The sequence below is a fragment of the Equus quagga genome, chromosome 19 (assembly GCF_021613505.1).
Source record: "Equus quagga isolate Etosha38 chromosome 19, UCLA_HA_Equagga_1.0, whole genome shotgun sequence".
Taxonomy (NCBI): Eukaryota; Metazoa; Chordata; class Mammalia; order Perissodactyla; family Equidae; genus Equus; species Equus quagga.
The window spans coordinates 36,631,875-36,653,561 of NC_060285.1; the positions used below are offsets into that span (position 1 = coordinate 36,631,875).

The 21,687-nt window shown below is 35.8% G+C and overlaps 1 protein-coding gene across 3 annotated transcripts in view; it reads right to left on the minus strand.

Moving 5' to 3' along the window:
* The window catches only part of METTL25 (methyltransferase like 25), a 93,792-nt gene that overhangs the window by 33,992 nt on the left and 38,113 nt on the right, over positions 1–21,687 (minus strand). For 2 of the 3 annotated variants that reach the window (XM_046646612.1, XM_046646610.1), the window contains exons 6-9: positions 10,560–10,625; positions 9,847–9,941; positions 6,228–6,257; positions 831–904 (exon numbers count right to left, since the gene is read on the minus strand). In XM_046646612.1, the coding sequence (XP_046502568.1) occupies positions 831–904; positions 6,228–6,257; positions 9,847–9,941; positions 10,560–10,625 (265 nt within the window). The remainder of the gene's footprint in view (positions 1–830; positions 905–6,227; positions 6,258–9,846; positions 9,942–10,559; positions 10,626–21,687) is intronic. The other variant, XM_046646611.1, reaches the window with a different exon arrangement.

Here is a 21,687-nt window from a genome sequence, read left to right on the forward strand (position 1 = left end):
GAGAATGAAGATCAGGATATAGGTTTGGGATTAATCTACATAGAAATGACACTTGAAACCAATGGCATATGTAGATATTTGTATGTCATAATTTCTATCAGTAAAAAATAGATTATTTTCTCTTACTGGGAAGTTATATCCAATCTAAAAATAGCTTCTATCTCTGTTAGTAAGTGTGGATTAGTTTTTGAGAACCTGAAAATTGCCTTATTTTAATTTGAAGAATAATCCTATTACAACCATTGTAATTAACAAGAGGACATTCATGAAACTTGAAAGGACTGCAAATGTATGCTTGAGAACAGCAGTTGTTGAACCAATATTATAAAAAAATTCTCCTAACCCTCGTCTCTGTGTAAACAATGTATTATTAGAGGAAAACAGAAACAAAACAAAACACATGCAGGGCTACTATTCTACCAGCAGAGACTCAAGTGGCCACAATGCCTGTTTATGACCAATATCTGTTCTAATTAGTTAGTGGTTATGCTGTACTGGTTGTAAAACATTTCAAATATAACCTATTCATATGATAATATATTCACTGAATTACTATATGTAACATTTCAATACTTTCTAAAATTCTAAAGTACATTTTCCATATATTACTTTATCATTACAACAACCTTTCAGGACAAAAAGGAACCATTAGAGCCACCACTTTAATAATGATTAACTTAAGATACAGTTGCTGCCTATTTCTTTGTTATTTACTGACATTATGCTCAAATTCAAACACCCAGTGACCCCGAATAAATTCACTTGAAAACTAAAAGTCACTTCACTTACAATATGATATAGTTATTCTTATTAAAATAAAATCCTCGTACCATTTGGTGATGCCATAACAATCTTTAATAATATCCTGAAGTACAGCACGATAGAAGAGTGATTCGGTGGGCAGCTGAAAAAAATGTAGATACATAGAAGCATAAGAAACAAATAAAAAACAGAAATCAAATCAATACCAGAGAGTCAGGACCATAAGTGAATGTTAGAAACCTGACTTTATTGCTAAACATAGAGGACAATTTTATAATTTTTCCACTCTAAGTTAAAATGTACCCTAAGGCTAATTCTCACTGAGAAAATAATTCTGCAAGGAAGTGGGAAAAACTATAAAAGTAGTAGTGAATGAGGAAGAAAAGGCATAAGCAAATAATGAACTAATGTCTCAAATGGAGTGCTTATCAGTTAAAAATGTAGAAATAAAGTCTCATGACCAGCAAAGTGCGCCAATAAGAGAGCAGTCAGGTAGGACATGTGCAAAAGAGAAGAGAATGTGGGCTTGTCCTAATGGTGGGGGAACAGAGATAATATTACCTAGGATTCACAGCCAGAAAGAGAAGGTACGACCCTAAGTCAGGATGTACTAAAAATACGTCTGAGGTCTAAAAGATCACAGCATTGGCTACTGTAGACTTGAAAAGAAGGCCCTTAGGGGGCTGGCCTGGTGGCGCAGCAGTTAAGTTCGCACGCTCCACTTTGGCAGCCTTGGCTTTGCCAGTTTGGATCCCAGATGTGGACCTACGTACCACTTGTCAAGCCATGCTGTGGCAGGCGGCCCACATATAAAATAGAGGAAGATGGGCATGGATGTTATCTCAGGGCCAGTCTTCCTGAGCAAAAAGAGGAGGATTGGCGGCAAATGTTAGCTCAGGGCTAATCTTCTTCTTCAAAAAAGAAGGGCTTTGGAAAAGACATAGGATCAGAGACTGAAATCTTGCTGGGGCTTCATTTCCTGGGGAAAAAGAGGTGGGAGGTGTCCACGAAGGTGAAAAGCTTTTGAAAGGAAAGAAGGAATGGTTGAAGAGAAGGGCCCTAATGAAGCATGGCAGTTTCAAAGAAGTAGAAGGTAAAAAAGTATTATACACAAAAGAAAGTATGTTTTGCTGTAGCAACGGAAGAGGTACTCTTAAACTAAGAAAGTACAAAAGTCACCAGACTCCATCCACATTCCCAAAGACCTGTTAATATTGATACTGCATAGGAAAATCCAACACAAAATAATGTCAGCAACAACAACCCTGCTACCATGCAAAGTTATTATTGAAAAAAAAAAGAAAAAGAAAAATGAGCAAAGATGAAGGGAGGTCAACAATACTGAATGCTTTTGAGAAGTCAAATAAGGTAAAAACTGAGCCAGCTGTGATGGCCTAGCACTTAAAGTTTGGCATGCTCTGCTTTGGTGGCCTGGGTTCGCTTTCCAGATGTGCAACCACACCACTCGTCTGTTAGTAGCCGTGCTGTGGTGGTTGCTCACATAGAAGAACTAGAAGGACTTAGAACTAGAGTATACAACTATGTACTGGGGCTTTTGGGAGGGAAAAAAAAGCAAAAAAAGAGAGGAAGATTGGCAACAGATGTTAGCTCAGAGTGAATCTTTTATAGGTGAAAAAAAAAGTGAACACTCCCATGCCTGTGGCACGTACTATCCCCATTAAAAAAAATAATAATAAGGTAAAAACTAAAAACTGTCCAATGACTGGGAAAATTTTAAAGATAAAGTTCAATGGAATGTGCATATCCACTAAGTTATCCTTTTGTCACTTCTATTCTCCTTCAGGGCCCCAAATTGTTCTTTTCATCTGTTTTCAAGAATATGTTTGGATTCAGATGGAGTTTAGCACAAAATACAATTTTGCCTGTGTGCTCCAGCAGAAAACCTACTCTACTGTCCTCCTCGCATCTAACATCAAGTTCCTACACTGTGGATCCCAGGTGCTGAGACTACGAAAAAACAAAAGTTGGGAGTTGAGGGTCAACCATTATTTCTTGGGTCTTCACCTAGTGGCACTGCCCTTTTAAGTCACTCGAGAATGTCTGTCTGACTTGTAGGATCTTGACAGAGCACTTTGAAAGAACACAAAGTTATACCCGCTCTGGATGGTGGGAATAGTGGGAGGGTGATTCCAGTAGGAAAAGGTGTCAGGAGTACTAGAGTCCCCAACTCAACTCTGACATGTAAACAAAAAGCAATAGGATATATTGGAGTATATCAAGAGGCTGTTTGACTTAAAAGTAATTTGGTCTGACCTTGTTTTTCCAAAAGGGCCTGATGTGGCACATTGAGCAAGCATTGTACATCTGCTTTAAACCTTAATTATGTCCCAAAGGCAAGAATGATGCCCTTAAAGATAGGGATGTAGCTTCCCCCCATAGCGGAATTTCTTTAAGGATAAGCATCTCTTCCTGGAAACTAAGGAATAATTACTGACCTGCTGACAACCAACTTGCTGTGCCAGCTAAGCATCTTGTAACAGTAGTAAGAGATATTCCTGTCATATGTGACACACGCTCTTTATTCCGAGACAGTATATAATCATTCTGTACACCCTACTTCTTTGGTGCCCTTCCTTCCTTGGGGAAATAAGGTCCTGGACTATAGTCCTAGACTTGGCTCATAATAAACTCACCCTAATTTTGATTTATAGATTGATTGTGGATTATTTGCATCAACAACTCCTAAAATAACACAACTGAAAGCAGACATACTCACATACTTGAGTGCCCACACTTGTAACCTTCAAAGGCACACTTCTTACATAAAATCTCTTTCCAAATACAACTCCTTGACTTGAGACAAAAATCTCTTATTGCTAAACATTCCTTTTCCGGAGACTGCTCCAAAACATTTCACTCAGAATTTCCTATCTCTGGATATATTTTCCATTTGACATTTTTTCATCTTGAGCAGTTCTTTTCTGCAGTATCAAAAATCTCTACTTTATCATCTGTCCTCCTCTTTCCCCCAAATCCACTCAGTTCTCTAACAAAAATGCTGAAATCCCTTTTCTTATATTAACACCTACTTTTTTATTGTTCTATTCAAATTAACGGCATTTTGGAAAATATATTATTACATGAAGTGAAATATTAGTATCATAAATGGCTTACAAAGAGTTCTTAACTTTTTATTTGGTTAGTTATAGTAGATTGGACCTTTAATTTTATGTGACTTTTATATGAAACTCCTAAAAATAGTCAAGCTGGTATATGAACTGAGGAAGCCTGGCTCTGACGTCCCAGTACCAAGCTATGATATTATTTTGCCTTTCAGACACTTGGGCAAGGATGAGGTGTCATTAATTTTTTTTATTATATAATTTCACTTAGGAAAAAAAAACTCCTACAAAGAAAGTTCTTCTTCTCATGCTTTGAGAAAAATTATATAAAATGATATCAAGATTATTTAGAAATAAATGTATATTTATGTTATTAACCAATTGTAGAAAGAGCACAAAAAAGATCAAGAAACGCATTTTAAGCAAGAGAACATACAGAAACGGAATGCATAGAGAAATACAAACAGGATAGAATAAATCATCATTCCCAAGTTACCCTAAGTAAATAAGAGCTTTACAGCTGTTTCCTAAGAGAAAGGGAAGAGAGTTATGAAGTGCCTTCAGATGTGCATTCCTGGGATAACTAGGACTATCCATCCTGGTAAATACAGATGGGGGTAAGTGGGAAGGGAATCAACATCTCCCGAGCAGCCTGTGCCTGACTATCCCAGAAATAAACTGGATGTGGCTCAGAGTTTACTTTCTTTCCTTCACAAGTGATAAATCAACTTAACACTAATGCATTTTACAATGGGAGGGAGCAGAAACAGTACACCCTTAGAGTTCATATATCAGACATGCATGGTACAGGTCTAGTGGAGAGGGCACTATGCTAGAAGTCAGGACTCTACAATTAATTAAGGCAGCTAGACAGCAGTACTAAACGTCAGCTGTGTATCACGTTCTCATATAAGTTTGGGATAATACCCAACTCATAAGATTGACTGTAAACATGAGCAAGCACTTGGGAATGGAAAAACACCATACAAATTCGCTGGGGCATTATTATCATGAAGGCTCTTTCCTCTTCCAGACCCCTAGGGAGCCACTAAGTGGATATGGAGTACAGTAGTTAAGAGCTTGGGCTCCGGAGTCAGAGATTCAAATCTCAGTGTCCATTACTTAGTGTCTTTATGTATATAGTGGGACAATAACAGTACTTGTCTCATAAGACCATGTATGTAGTGCTTTAATTGATGAAGAAAACTCTGAATAGTACTTTGGTAAGCCCTGTGTTAAACTTCACTATTATTTTCATGATCGTAATTATTAACTACCTATAACAACAACAATAGTTGACATTTACTGAACACTTACTAAGTGCTAGACATTATTTTACACATTTTACATTTTTCCTCCATTTAATCCTCACAACAAGTTTACAAGGATGGCATTACTGTTACTCTCATTACTATTGTTATTATTCCTATTCTACAGATAAAGAAATTAAGCTACGAAGAAATTCTGATGTGTCCAAGGTCACTAAGCCAGTAACTGATGAAGACAGGATGCAAATTAGCAGTTTGAGACTAAAACCCACACACTTAAACAGTATGCTCTAAAGCCTTTAAAAATGCCTGATAAAAAATTTTTTATCAGTTTTTAAATAGGTACAATTAATACATTAAAAAAAAAAGTGCTTAGCATTGTGCCTGGCCCAGAGTAAAGCACTCAGTATAAATGATATGTATTGCTATTATCATTTTTAAAAATTCAAAGTGACACATTAATGTTCCTTGAAAAGAAGCAAATGAGAAATTTCTAAAATTTAGGTTCAATAAGAAAAATCTTGTGAAAACTTTAAACTCCTAAAAATAAACTTGAAAAATTCCTAATATGTTTCATGAATCATAAAGTGGAGGATAAAGCAATTATCGGGATATTTGGGGGATACATTTAACTTCTGTTTACATGTGCGAACTCATTTGGCTGTTGCAACTAATGACTAATGAAGTCAATAAAGAAAAAAGTTCAAAAACAGCCAACTGAAATATATGTTTTGGACTATAGTTCAAAAATAAAATGAATGCAATACCTTGTTTATCTTTGCTTGAAGTAAGCCCCATAAAAGCCTAACAACAACAGCATTCTTTAGAAATATTTATAGACTGTTTAGTATAATATGAAGAAGTGAGACATTAGTACAAGAATATAATGTGGAAGTTTTCCTAAAAGTTCAATTCCCTTTTTCTGAAAGTTCTCTTCTCTTTTAAAGTAAACTTAAAGAAAAAATATAAATTTGAACATGAAGAGGTGACAAGAAGAGGTGCTATTTATTAAAATCCATCAAGTTTTAAGTTCATCAGCAGGTCAAGCATGAAGAGTACTTTAAGAAAAGCTATCCTGTTCGTCAGCTGGATTAGAGTTAACATTCTTACTTACCCCTCGGCCAACTGCAACCCGCTCCAACGCCTGTAAGGAGAAAAAAATAAGACAAAGAAACGCTGATACACTTAGTCTTATCTTTTAAGGTTTATAAACACACTCATATAAGGGTTTGTAAAACTGACATTAAAAAGATTAATTAATAACATGAAAGTTTACACACTTAAAAGTCTTAATATCATTAAGGAATGTTAACTGATATATTTGTATAATTTAAGGCTGATATAAAATGGATGTGTGTCATGTATACAAACACATACACACCCCAATTGTACACACTCCTTGAATTTTAGAAGGGATTAGAAAAGAGAAAAGAAATGAAGTGACATATTCTTGGCTTACTTTTACTATAGCTAAAACAATCAAATAAATCCAAAGCTACTATTATGCATATATATGGACACATTTATATACATTTTAACTTTTTTCTTCTAATTTTTTATAAACATATAATTTCACCTTTTATTAAACAAGATTATATTGAACAATTATAGTTGAAAACTTAGTTTTGAAAAGTAGGTATGTTTTTGGTCTGCAAATTCAAATTCATATATGATCCAAGTACCTGGTAGAAGAGAAAGTAATATATTTTTACAATCCTATATATAGCTTGTTTTACCTTTTTTTTGGTGAGGAAGATTGGCCCTGAGCTAACATCTGTTGCCAATCTTTCTCTATTTTGTATGTGGGATCCCACCACAGACTGGCTTGATGAGCCACATGTAGGTCTGTGCCCAGGATCCGAACCTGCAAACCCTGGGCTGCTGAAGTGGACTGCATGAACCTAACCACTACGCCACCAGGCTGGCCCTTGTTGCACATTTATATTTATTTAAGATCCAAAACACTTTTATAAAATATTTCCTAATATTTCTAATAAATTTCATAATCCAACATATATGAAAGATATGTATAAAAGATTTGTTATAATTTAAATATGGAACAGAGCCTTCTGAAACTTTCAATTTTTGGAGTGTGTAAAAAAAACCTTCATTTTTTTACATTTCCACACATATAGTTTTATAACTGAATTAGATTAAAATATTTGAACTGAAATTTCATTTTAAAATTTTAATTGGAAAATATCTCAAACATTAAGTAGTAAAATATAATAGAGCTGTATATACGCCTTACTCAAATTTAAAATACTCATATTTGCTTCAGATTTCTGTCTTCATAAATAATACTTTTTAGATATAGCTGAATCATATACTTTTAAAACTGAAAGATAATTTACAGATTATCCTGTGTAAGTGCAATTTTTGCAGATGCACGAGGTTATTGACAGGGTAATTTGCCTCAAGTTGCATAGCTTGTTAGTAGGTGAGCAGGAACTAAAACTTGTTCTTTGAACTCTGATTTATTTCTCATGCCCTCACACCATGAAGATTTTGTGGGAAAACGAGTTGATTGCACGAAAATTTGTTTCACAGAATAGTTTGGAGAAAAAAATGTAATTTTTTCATTGACTTGAAGGATACTTTCACTGAACATCTAGAGACAGAGTGTTATGAATACAGGTGGTAGTCATTATATAATTTTAATATTAAGTTAAATACCAACAGGTCCAGAATAAGTTTATCATTGAAGAAGACACTGAGTATTCATTTACATGCTGGTTGTGCTCATTTCAGGTTAGATTTTTGTGTTACTGGCTTTTGCTCAAAGGCTGAACTGAACAAAGAAACAAAGGAGTTTTCAATAATAAATTATTTGGTGTCAATAAAAATATCATGTAACACAGGACTACTTTTGGCATGTGCTGCTGATCAGTTTATTTTAGAAATACAAATGATAAATTTTGATTACATAATAAGAGATAATTAGGTAGGTGATAGGTTTCTTGGAAACATTAATATTTTTCTTGGCCAAAAAATAATGAAGAAAATATACCAAGTGTTCATTTCATACTAATCTAAAATATTTTACAGTTTTATCAGCCTTGAAGTATGCTGACAAGATTGCACTATTCTAATTAAATTTTATTTCTGGTTAGTACCCTTAACAATTTATCTGAAAGTGTCAGCAGAAAGATCTCTTTTTTTAACTCCTTAAGCTTTGAACATTTGTGGAAAAGGTCAGTTATAGAACAAAAGGCAATAAAACAAGATGCACCAAAAGAAATGTTCCTTAGATTTTCCACAATTACTCTAGCATCAAAAAAAGAAGTCAAGGTGAGCAAGGACTGGGACGAAGCTAAGGAGAGGGGCATTTCATGGGAAGCTGACTTGGTCAGGCAAAGTTCTTAAGTCCAGCATGGTCTACAAATTCTACATTTTGGAATTTATTTTTCAAAAGCTCTTCTTTTTGGTTCTTTGAATGTTTATTTTTATAGCAAACATTCTTGTTTTGTGGATGCAGTATATTTTTTTTACCTCTTCAAGGGCTATTAATAGTTATTTTATGTTATTTTATTTTGGGTAGTATCCATTTCCTCCAGGTTGCTGTCTTTCTATTTGTTGATCTGATCTCTCTTCTTTCCTATTAGGCTTTCTTAGACATCTAGTGATTCTTGGCTGTCTGTTGATAATTAAAATGGGGGTATCATACACCTGATTAGAAGCATTGTCTTGATGAGTGAGGACTGTTAGTTCGGGACCTCGCTGTAAAGGTGAGGTATCCTGTTTCACTGTGAAATCCCCGATGCCAAGATCTTTAGGTTTTCTCTTAGGCTAGTCAGATTCTCTACAAAAGACTAGTTCAATTTCTTGCCTGGAGGGTATAAGCTTGGCTACCAGCATTCTGGGAACCAAGTCATTCCAAGAATGACCTGCCAGTATAACAAGACCTTGAACAAGTATCATTTATAGACATAATGAAAGAACAAGACAAATTCCCAGAAAAGTATCTTAAGAGGACTTACAAAAGGAAATTATTATTTGAGCATAAATAGATTTCTAAGATAATTCCAGGATATATGATCTAGAACACTGGTACCCTATTTTTTATATTGCTGTTACTGGTGGATAAATAACAGCCTAATAGTAACTAATTTATCTTGGGATTGGATATTAAACACATTACTTAATCAACTATATTTTAAATTTCTAATGATAAAAAACCACTTACACTGTTTAACTTGCATCTGTTCCTTTGTAAACACAGCAACACAAACAGAGAAGACCAGGGGAGAAGTGTTCCAGGTCTAAGGACACAAGCCCATCAGGAACAAGCAAGGTTGTATTTGACTAGATAGCTACTTGATACCCCAAGTGGCTTAATAATAATTCTTCCCATTCTATTAAAAACTAGAAAACCAAATGATCTGCTACGAACACACACAAATACACCACAGAGCTGTCGATAAAGCACTGAACTAATTCTGTGTTTGAGACTTGGTAGTTGGTGTATTTTATATGATAATTAAAGTAATTATACGTAAAAGATAAAGTATCATAATGTAGAATTCAGTATAACTATAAATTGTTACCACACTGCATGTAGAGTGGATAATGTTGGAAGGGCAAGTCATTTTTTTCTCATAATTTGCAATGAACAAAAGCATTAATGATGATGCTCTGCAAAATTTGGCATTTAATGCATAGTATTAGCCAAAAACAATAAATTCTGCAACATCTGGATAAAGCTCTTAGTCTAGAAAAAAATATAACCATACCAAACAGGCTGACATTCTGGCATTACGACCACAGCACCATCTTTCTTCCTTTAAATAGCAGGACATTGGAAATCCCCACTTTTGTTGAGTACATTCTGCAGATGGGGGAAAAATATGGATTATTTAAATAAAATTCTTCCTCTTTCAGTTTAAGTAAATAATCTATTGAGAAAGCAAATCAGTCATTGAGAGAGTCAAACAGTAGTTAAACATGGAAGTGGTAATGTTTAACTGTTCATTCCAGTCTGTTAATTGAAAGCATATTAATGCTATGAAAATGGTATTTTCTCAACAACAGCTGTTTTGTGTTTAAGCTCCAGGTCTGATACCAACCAATTTGCCAATTATTTCTCTAAGATTTAGCAAAAGCAATTTAAAAGGAAAAAACTTTTCATGTTCAATGTAACTATAGCAGATAAGTAATGAGATACTGGACATTTATTGAGGACTTGACTTTCTAAAAAAATAATTTATTAAATAAGACATTTGGCAATTTTTTAGAGAACAATATTAATTGATTCCTGAAAATGTTAAAGCAACAATTTTTTTCCAGCCACAATGGTCAATTTCCAGAGAAAGAACAGCTGTATTGGCTCTTTTTTCTTCATTGTTTTAAGAGCTGTAATATTTTCAACTATGATTCAATTTGGCTCAACTGGTATGGTTCAAGTAATAACAAAAAAAATCAGCATTCATTGCTTAATCACACATACCTGCTTCCCAAATCACTCGCAGAGTTACATATGCAACTTGCTGATGTTTAAACGCCTTATCTAGAACTATTAATTACACAGAGGTTTTGAAAAGAAAAACAAATCAATTTTTATTTTAAATTAAAGCCTGGAAAATAAGAGCTTAAATTTTATGAAAACTGTGACAATGAAAAGAAAATTGAGATAAACATAAATTTTCTATTAGGTTAAAAACTACAACAGAACTAAAAACTTGAAAACAACAAAACTCTTTAAAAGAAAATACTGTTGAGGTAGATTCCACTAAATAAACTTCTTTGCTATGAAGGATCAGATGATTTTTGATTAAAATAGAGAAAGTTTAAGTTTCATGCAGATCATACTGTGAAAGTGGTTTCTTTCAGGTATTAAATTAAGATTTATAATAGACCCTACTGATAATCAGATGGAAGATACAGACCTTCCCCCAGGAATATAAATAATAATAATGCTAGTATTTATATAGCACTTAATATTGTTAGGTACTATTGTAAGTGCTTTAAATGTATTAACTAGCTTTAGATGCTAAGTGCTTTAAATGTATTAACTAGTCCCCAGAGCAATTCTATGAAGTAGGTAAACTATTATCCTCAATTCTATCAAGTAGGTATACTATTATTCTCAATCCTATGAAGTAGGCATACTATTATTATTCTTATTACACTATCATTCTCATGTTTCAGATAGGGAAACTGAGCACAAGGAAGTTACATAAATTGCCTAAGTTGCAAATCGAGTACATGGCAGAGCTGGAATTTAAACCCAGGCAGTCTGCCTCCAGAGACCATGCTCTTAACTGCCAAGTTCTATAAACAATTTCACTTCCAAGTGCACAGGACTCATAGAGCCCTTGAAGCCTATCCAGGTCCTAGGGACCCTGGACTGCTCCTTCTGTCCATTTCCAAGATGACTTGAAACAGTGGTTTGAGTTTTCCTGAAGGCTTTACAATGTAACTGAGACACGATTATTGCTAAATGAAAGGTTTACAGTAAGTAGGGTTTTTTTTGTTACAACTAAAAAGAGAAATACCTAGATCTTACTGCACAGGGTAAAGGGCTAGAGAGATGGGGTTGTGCTACTTCAATCAGAGGGTTTAGCAAAAGTGCTAACCAATAAAACAGCTAGTTTTTCCCTCACCCCCATCAATTCTCTCCTTGTTCCTTGTAGTAACAGAGGACTCAACTTTCAGCTGGGTATTCAGCGGTTCAGATTAAAGACTGCAATTCTCAGACTCCCATGCAGCCACTAGCACAGCTCCAAGACTAAGTTTTGGCTAACTGGATGTGGGCAGAAATGACGTGTGCAAATTCTAGGTCACATGCTTAAAGGGAGGGGGTATGCTTTTTCCCCTACACTTTCCAACCCCCTTCATCCCTCCTCTGTCTGGAATGTGGCCACGATGGTAAGCCAACTAGGACCATATAAACAAGAGAAGCAGAGGATAGAGCAACAAAATAGAAGGATTCTGGGTTCTTGGAAGACTTTTTGGTAGAGAACTCCCATATCAGCTCTAATGCTCTACTTCTGGATTGAAACAGAAATATCCCTCTGTCTTGTTGAAGTCACTCTTACTTTGGGTCTGAACGTATTTCGCATCTAAGGCTTTATCTTAATTTAATGCTTCTCAAACCTTTTACAGCTCAGCACTCTCGGAGTATGGCAAAATTTGAACATCACACTGGAATAAACAGATGATGGTGATTGTGTTGAGGCAAAACCCAGGAGATGAAGGAAGTAGTATTTCAGGAACACCCATAAAGTATCCATGGCACACTGGTTGAACAGTTCTGTCCTAATTAACATAAAGTCTTCTTTGAGGATGTGATATTTGAGCAGAAACTTAAATGAGAAGCATCACTGAGAATATTAGGGGAAGACAAGGAAAAACAAACACACTAAGCTTCTACCAAGATATAGCTAATCTTCAAAAACACAATATGAGAATATTTTACAGCTTAAAATGATAATTAACTAGCAATTTCCCAACTTCTAATATCCCAACCAAATACCTGGAAAACAAACATAACACTGGAAAGGAGGAGATGAAAGTCAACTTATTGCAGAATAAGAAACAATGGATTTGTAATGAAAAGTACAATTAGTGTACCATCACTGCTCTCTGCAATTCACCTTACACTATCAGGAAAAAAGCATGTTGGGGCCAGTCCCACGGCCAAGTGGTTAAGTTCACGTGCTCTGCTTCGGCAGCCCAGGGTTTTGCTGGTTCAGATCCTGGGCGCAGACATGGCACCACTCATCAGGCCATGCTGAGCCGGCATCCCACATAGCATAACAAGAGGCACTCACAACTAGAATATACAACTATGCACTGGGAAGCTTTGGGGAGAAGAAGAAGAAGAAGAAAAAGATTAGCAACAGATGTTAGCTCAGGTGGCAACCTTAAAAACAACAACAACAAAAAGCATGTCTCCTTGCCTGAAAACAGGTAGGAAGATCCTCTCCCAGTAATAATCTAAAGAAAACTTTGACTGAAAAATTACTTTGACTGAAAATTACTACTTAACATTAGATTGAAAGGGGAACAGTATTTCTGGAAAATATATGACATTAGAAGGGGTATATTATTTCCAGGAAAAAGAAATCTAATACAGTCAAGTGTCATTTGACGACGGATATACGTACGTTATGAGAAATGCATTGTTAAGTGATCTTGGCATTGTGTGAACCTCATAGAGTGAGCTTACACAAACCTAGGCAGTACAGCCTACTACAAACTTAGGCTGTATGGTACTAACCTTATGGGACTACAGTTGTATATGAGGCCCGCCACTGACTGAAACGTCATTATATGGCACATAACTGTAGAAGAACCCACACCCAAGTTACTCCCAAATTCTTGACCCACAGAAACCGTGAGAGATAATACATAGTTATTGTGGCTCTAAGCCATTCAGTTTTGTGGTGATTTCTCAAAAAGTATTAGATGATAAATACAGTCTAGAAGTAGCAAGGAGGAGGCTAAGTAACCCATATAAGGGAAGTGAGACAGAGAAAGCCACTGCTTGAGGCATACGGAAAGTGTGCTTCCTTAGGAAGGAGTGAGGTTTTGATTAGATAAGAAAATAAAGGAACTTTGAGAGAACAGGTTGTGCACATAGGCAATTTCAGTAATGACTGACTGTGAATTCCCAAGGGTTGTGGAATTGAGGAGGGGTGGAAGACCAGTCAGAACAAAGGACATAGAGAGAGACATTTGATTAGAGTCCCAGAAATCAGGAATGAATTGTGAGGCCTGGGGCTCTGGTGAGGTCCGACAAGGACAGGGATCAAAGGCATGATGGCATTAGTCCTGGCATTCTCTAGGGAGATGGTGGTGAAGCTGTGAGTGTGGTGGAAGAAGGAAAGGAGAGGGAGTTTTTCAGGGCAACACAGAGTTCTGGGCTCCCCAGTTGATTTCTGGTGATAAAGGGAAGATGCAGGCAGGGATACATAGGACTCCTGGGATCCCTCTTGATTTCAGATGATACAGCATGGAAGCCAGAGGGGAGCAATCAGACACTGAGCACATGGGGCTGTCCCTGGAGAAATGGAGGCTAGTGGGAGATGGGCAAGTAAGTTCCCTAACTTGTGTGATAAGAACGATGAGGATGGAGGAGGGTTACTGTCTTCCTTAGGGCTCACAAAGCTACTCTTTGCCATCACAATGAAGACCCAGAGAAGGGTATGTACTCTTAATCCGTGTGTAAGAAAGTTCTCTCTTCAACCCTTATAACAGTGTGAGGGATAGCAGAAGGGGAGTCTAACTGATGCACGTGGCTCCCCGCATCCCTACCCAAAACAACTAGCAACTTTAAGATCCTAGGGCAGTTTACGGAGATTCTACTAGTTTGTTCTTTCATGTGTCAATAATATTATTATCCACTTAATTACACAAGTTTGAACTTTACAACCATCTTATACTATTCTCCCCTTTAATCCCCAAGTTCTTACACACACATCCTCTATATCTCCTTTTCATTTTCAATCTTCACTAGCTCTTGACTTGGTAAATGCAATACTACCTACTTACCAATTCTCTTTTTCCTTTCTTTTGGTCTTCTCATCCATCCTTTACATTAAGAGTAACATTATCTTTCTAAAATACACACATCTAACTATATCACTCCAACAGATCTTGTTTCCCTCACCACTGGCATCTATGAGACCTAACCCAATGAGTATTTTTCTTACTCACTGTAGATTTTCAGGAGCTTCTGATACTCCTTCCTTAAAACATTCTCTTAATCTGGCTTCCATTCTCTCTTATTTGTGACCTCCTGCTCTTCATATCCCCTTGAGAGCTGATTATTTTCCGTCTGTCTATTAAATGTTCTTAAGGCTTAATCTTCCCACTCCCCATCCTGTTTTCATACTTTCTTTGAATAAAAGCTCATAAACTCAAATGCCTTCAGTTGGTAAACAAATGTATGAAGGAGCTAGGTAGAATATAATAGGTACTAAACAATTTGTATGGTAACCAAGTATCACATTTGACTGGTTTTACTCTTTTTACAGTACAACTTAGACATAATAAGACTGTCTAAATTACCCTATATTAGACTGTAGGCACTCACTGTCAGCGAGTGCAACCCTTGCGTGATCTATACTCTTTCCTTAGGCAAGCTTATCAATATTTCAATACACACTGATGATTCCTTACTAGCTTCCCAGGGCTGCTCTAACAAATTACCACACACTGGCTGGCTTAAAACAACAGAAATGTATTCTCTCACAGTTCAGGAGGCTGGAAGTCCAAAATCAAGGTATCAGCAGGGCCATGCTCCCTTTGAAGGCTCTAGAGAAGAATCCTTCCTTGCCTCTCTCTGGTGGTTGCTGGCAATCCTTGGCTGATAGCTGCATCACTGCAGTTTCTGCCTCTGTCTTCATATAGCTGTCTTCCCTCTGTGTCTCTGTTTGTCCTCTCCTCTTACGACACTCGTCATTGGATTTAGGGTCCACCCAAATCCAGTATGACCTCATCTTAACTAATCACATTTGCAAAGACCCTATTTCCAATTAAGGTCACATTCTGAGGCTCTGAGTGAACATGACTTTTTGGCAGACACTATTCAACCCACCACAATTTCTAAATTATATCTACAATTTAGTTCTGTATCACCAATAGCATAACCAACATCTCCAGATGGATATTTCACTGGCACCTTAAAAACCACAATGTAAAAACCAAAACTATGAAAGTTAGAGGCGAAAATTATAAAGCAAATGTCAGTCAATACAGGAAAAGATAAATAGAATAGAGTACATGCATTCCAAGAAACTTTGTAGATTGTAAAACAAATTTAGTAAACTATACATATTAACAATGGAAGAGCTCCAAGATACACTGCTAAGTAAAAGGGCAGTCCTGTATTGTTCTTCCTCATCAGAACACCTTGCCAGTCTTCCTTATCTTACCAATCTCCTTTGGAATGTTCTTGGGTTCAGTCCCTGTACTTACTCATTTCATCATTTCTACTCCCTAAGTGATCTCATTCAGATTTAACTATCTATATGTTAATAACTCAAGAATTTCTTATCTTTAACCCAGTTCTCAGAAATTCAGAACTAACTATCCAACTGATAACACAACTTCTGCACTTAATTTCTAAAAGGCATGTCAAACTCAACCTGTCCAGAATGGAAGAACTTCTATCTCAGTTTTACTCTTTTGGCATTCATATCCAGTTTACTAAATGATAACTCCATCTTTCCATTGTTTCAGGTCAAAATTTTTGAGTTATATTTTGCTTTTTTCTTTCTTTCATATCCCCATTGAATCTGTCAATAATTTCTGCTAGCAATACTTTTAAAATATAACCAGAATTTAACCATTTCTTCTAATGCTCTCCTCTCATTTAAACCACCATCACGTCTCATCTGGATTACAGTAAGAGCTCCCTAAGGGATCTCCCTGCTTTGACTTTTTTTTTTCAGTTGTACTAGTCTCTTTGGTGTTCTTTGAAAAGGCAAGCAAACTCCTGCCTTTGAGCTTTTTACTTGCTGTTCCCTCTGCCTGGAACACTATTTCTCCAAGATAACTGCATGGCTTCCTCCTCATCCTTCAACTGTCTGCTCAAATGTGATCTCAGCAACAAGGCCTTCCCTGGTTACTCTATATAAAACTGGATCCCTCCAGTCTCACTCATTTAGCTTTATTTTTCTCCATAGCACTTATCAGCATCTGATAAACCAGATATAAATGTTTGCTTTTTATTCTGCTGTCTCTACACACTAGGATTAAATGTCATTAGCAGGAACTTTTTTTTCCTTCCATCTCTCTTGCCCCTAGAAAAGTACCTGGCACATTGTAGACCCGCAATAAATATTTGTTGGAAGAATAGATAAATGAATGAATGAATCATTACATTCAGTTTGATTCCTTTTGTTAAAAAACCCTTAGATATTTGTACATATTCAGATTTGTGTATGTACAAGCATAGGAAGAAACACGAGAAGGGAGTGTCACTATGGCTAGTGATGCTGGATAAGGACTTTCACTCTTTACTGTATATGTCTGTATACTGTCAGAATTTCTTTTATATTATTATATATTAGTTATGTTAAAAGGTAAATATATAAATAAGTAAATGTTGCTTAATATTCTGAGTTCACTCACAGTTTAAAGCACTGTATTAAAGCTTACTTTTTTGTGTGACATGCCTCTGTGTCATTTTTATAATGCTTTATAATAAAAATAAAATTTAGGTTGATAGGCATCTTGCAGTTTTCCACAAAATATTGTTTCTTTAAAAAGGCCAAATATAGGGGGCTGGCCCCGTGGCCGAGTGGTTAAGTTCGCGCGCTCCGCTGCAGGCGGCCCAGTGTTTCGTTGGTTCGAATCCTGGGCGCGGACATGGCACTGCTCGTCATACCACGCTGAGGCAGCGTCCCACATGCCACAACTAGAAGGACCCACAACGAAGAATATACAACTATGTACCGGGGGGCTTTGGGGAGAAAAAGGAAAAAAATAAAAAAATCTAAAAAAAAAAAAAAAAGGCCAAATATATATCACTTACGAACCCTTTCATTTGTTTTTAAAGTTTAGTCTCTGTTCCATGTCATTCTTTCCCAGGATTGACTAAGACTCCTTAGGCTTCCTTACAAATATTCCTCAAGGGTATCTGAAAACTTGCCATATAGAGACTGACACACTCTCAAGCAAAGATGACATTGGATTTTAGTTGTAAAAGTTTAGAAACTTATTTCCCACCTTAGAGTTTTATAGTTTAAACTTAGCATCAAAGACTATAGGACAATTTTATGAAAATTTCTTGATATTTCATTTTAGCTTTTAAATAAGGTTAAGTGTATATGACATTCAAAATATTACCTAAGGAAAAAGGCATATTAAAATTATATTGAACTCTTCAGATTTCTGAAGCATTTATATGTTACAGATTTTTCAAATATATTAAAACAACAACGGGGGGCCAGCCCAGTGGCACAGCAGTTAAGTTCACACATTCTACTTCAGCTGTCTGGGGTTCACAGGTTCGGATCCCGGGTGCGGACATGGCACCGCTTGGCAAGCCATGCTGTGGCAGGCATCCCACATACAAAGCAGAGGAAGATGGGCACAGATGTTAGCTCAGGGCCAGTCTTCCTCAGCCAAAAAAAAAGGAAGATTGGCAGTAGATGTTAGCTCAGGGCTAATCTTCCTCAAAAAAGAAAAAACAAAAAAAAACCCTACAAGGATAAATATAATTAAACAACTATGTAAAGCAGACCTACACTCCTCAGCCTTAGTAACATAATAAACTAAAGAATAAATTCAAAACGCTACAACCAGAAGGGGAATAAATAGATAATTTACAAGTAGATAAATTCTAAAAACTGCTTTACTCTCTTAAAATGATTAGACTAAATATGGGTATAAAAAGTTGGTAACTTAAGAAGGTAAAATTTATGTGTAGCTATCAACAATGATTCAAATTGTAAAGGAGGTACTAGAGAAAGATCCTAGAATTCAAGACACTTAAAGAAAATCACAGCATAATGATCATACGTTCATGTTAATTAATCCATTCATCGCATAATAAGGATTGAGCCCCTACCCACCCTCTCCTTCTGCCTTCACCAGAATGTACCTTCAATCTAAGTCACTGAGATATATATTCCATGTACAGGCTTTTGCTTCACAGAATATTATAAAGGAGTATAGCTGGTTAGTCAATAGTAAAGGAATAATTTATTATTTCCCATTTGTTTCTCTCTAGACCATTCCAGGTATACCCCTACTTACAACATCCCTTTTTCTGCTTCTCATCTCCACTTACAGTTCCGTTATATACTTAAGATATTAGTATTTCCCTTATCCTTTGGTTAAAAGTGTAGCTGGAAATATAGTCTTAAGGGAATATGTAAATTAGTGTACATACAAAAGAAAATAAATACCCAGTTAAAAATGTATATATGACTCTAATAGAGTCATATCTACATTAAAACACTGTTTCTTAATGAATCAGTCTAGATACTACAGTCTTGATATTTTTATGCATGACTATAAGAACAGCAAAGTCTGGGCGCTGAGAGAAAACACTGTTGGTCTGAAACTCTGTGACAGCAGCTCCCCAAGAGTGCTTCTCACTGTGGGGGACAAGCTTCCTCTGCCACTCTTGACACACTCTTTACAGTCTTTTTTCAAGACTCTAGTCTTGATAAAAGAGTTTACATTGAGACACATAAGGAACACCTGACACACTGTCAATGAGACAGTCTTTACACTAATATTATCAATCATGCTGTAACTTCATTCCTATAAAAACTTTGCTCACTGTGCCAGACTGATGATGAAAGAAATTTAAACAACTTGCTTATAATTTATTTACCATGGGAAAAAAGCAATGTGAGAACACTACAGCAAGATATTTTTCAAGATCATTTGCTCTACAGTATACAAATCCAAATTTATACATAAAATTAGTAGAAAGTAAACTAGTTTTTTAAAATCCTGTTTTATATTAGTTTGACAGTCAACTTTTGGTAAGAATTTCTATCAGTTTTGATTTCATAGAACTTTATATTTGAGCATAAAATATTTCTCTTTACTACTTCTTTTAAGTGAATATATTAATTTTCTTTCTCGATTAAATTACATTCTTGACTTTTTTTATTTACCATGAGCAAGGAAGAACTTCTTTTACGTTGAATAAATACAGCCTGCATGACCTTCAAAAACCACTTTCTATTAGTCACAAAAAAATAGCGAGGTACAAATTAAAGAAAGGGGTAAAATATATCAAAACTCCATTTCTAACTACTTCTAGGCAGCAAGAAAATGGATGCCCTACGGCAAAAGTAAAATCAGTGCCAATACTCTAGAAAACATACAACTAAGTGAAGATCAGACACAGCTGTCTGTGTGAGGTGATTGTGCAGACTGCCAAGTATATCTAGACATCTCTGTATTCACCCCATATTAATTGGCAAGAATTTTTCTGAGACATAAGCCAAGCTGAACAGTAAGTAATGTGATCTTGTAACAAAAGCTTATAAACAGCTGAATCTACAAGGCTGACAGATTCTATTTATCTGCTCTAAGATTACAAGAGCAATACCTTATTCAAGTTGAGATAGCTCCTGATGGTTTCTGAATTACTCAACAAGCTAATAAACAAGCTAATAACTTAACTGATAGTCAAGAAAATGAAAACTTAAATATGTATTTACTAGGAATTACTGTCAGATTAATTTTACTTCTTAAAAACCAAACAAATAAAACTTTGGGAAAAACAACATTTACAGTCATTATTACACTGGCACAGATTTAAAAGTATGGTTTTCAGGGCCCGGCCCAGTGGCCCAGTGGAAAGTTTGCACATTCTGCTTCTTGGCAGCCCGGGGTTCGCCGGTTTGGATCCCCGATGCGGACATGGCAAGCCATGCTGTGGTAGGCATCCCACACATAAAGTGGAGGAAGATGGGCACGGATGTTAGCTCAGGGCCAGGCTTCCTCAGCAAAAAAAGAGGACTGGCAGTAGTTAGCTCAGGGCTAATCTTCCTCAAGAAAAAAATGTATGGTTTTCAAAAATGCTACATTATCATTCAAATGCAGAATCATAGAAGGAAAGCACACTATTTGTTTACGCAAACCCAACATAAAGTAAAAAAGATACTGAAATTAAACCTAAATGTTGTGATAAACATAGGTGAGGTTCAGTTAGAATGAAAGGCATGTTTTGGAAAGCTACATTCCAGTCATAGAATCATATTATTAAAGCCAGCAAGAGACCACCAAAATCATCTAATTTCAGCTTTCTCTTTTTACTAATTTACATATGATTCAAAAGGCTAACTGATTTATCCAAGGCCACAGCACTGCAGAAACAGAAGTAAAACTCCTGTCAGTCAAAGCATCTCCTCTTCTATGCCGTGTTCTTGGACTCCCTTGAACATTTAGATATCGCTACCTCTGTGCCTCCAATGTAACTTATGCATAACTCTAATAAAGCACCTTTCACACTGTCTTTTGTTATCTGTCTTCCCATTGGCTTGTAAATTTCTTTCAATTGTTTTATCTAGAAATTCCTGGTATCTAGCAAAGGGGGTACAGTTTCTTGAGTGTTTCCTACATCTCTGCACATTCCATGTTGAATAAACGTTCAGTGATATTCTTAATGCCCAAAGTTGTTACTAAATCAGCTCTCATGTTCTCCTAATTTCAGAGAGTTTTCATTTTAATTTCAGCTTGGCTTTAAATTAGTAGGACTTGCCAGGAAATTTCCATGCCCCAAAATTCAGATTCAAATATTAATGGATCAAATACTAATGATTTATAGAAAGGCTAAAATTAAGTTCATTGAGAAGAATTAATTTGAAATATTATCAATCATTTACAAATTACTTGTTTTTAAAGCTTTCTTTTCTTCAAAGAATTATTTTGAAATATAAACAACCACTTGTAATTTGTTTTTAATAATAATTTTTTATTTTCTCAAATTTTATGCTAAAATTCTTAGAAAAGATTCAAGTAATGAACATGTGATGTAGTAGGCACCATGATACATAAATGAAGTAAAATATTTCCTCTTCAACTTAGATGTTTATGAATCTGAAAAATCCCTGTGAGATTTAGTTGAGAAATTGAAGGCCTTATGTGAAAAGCTG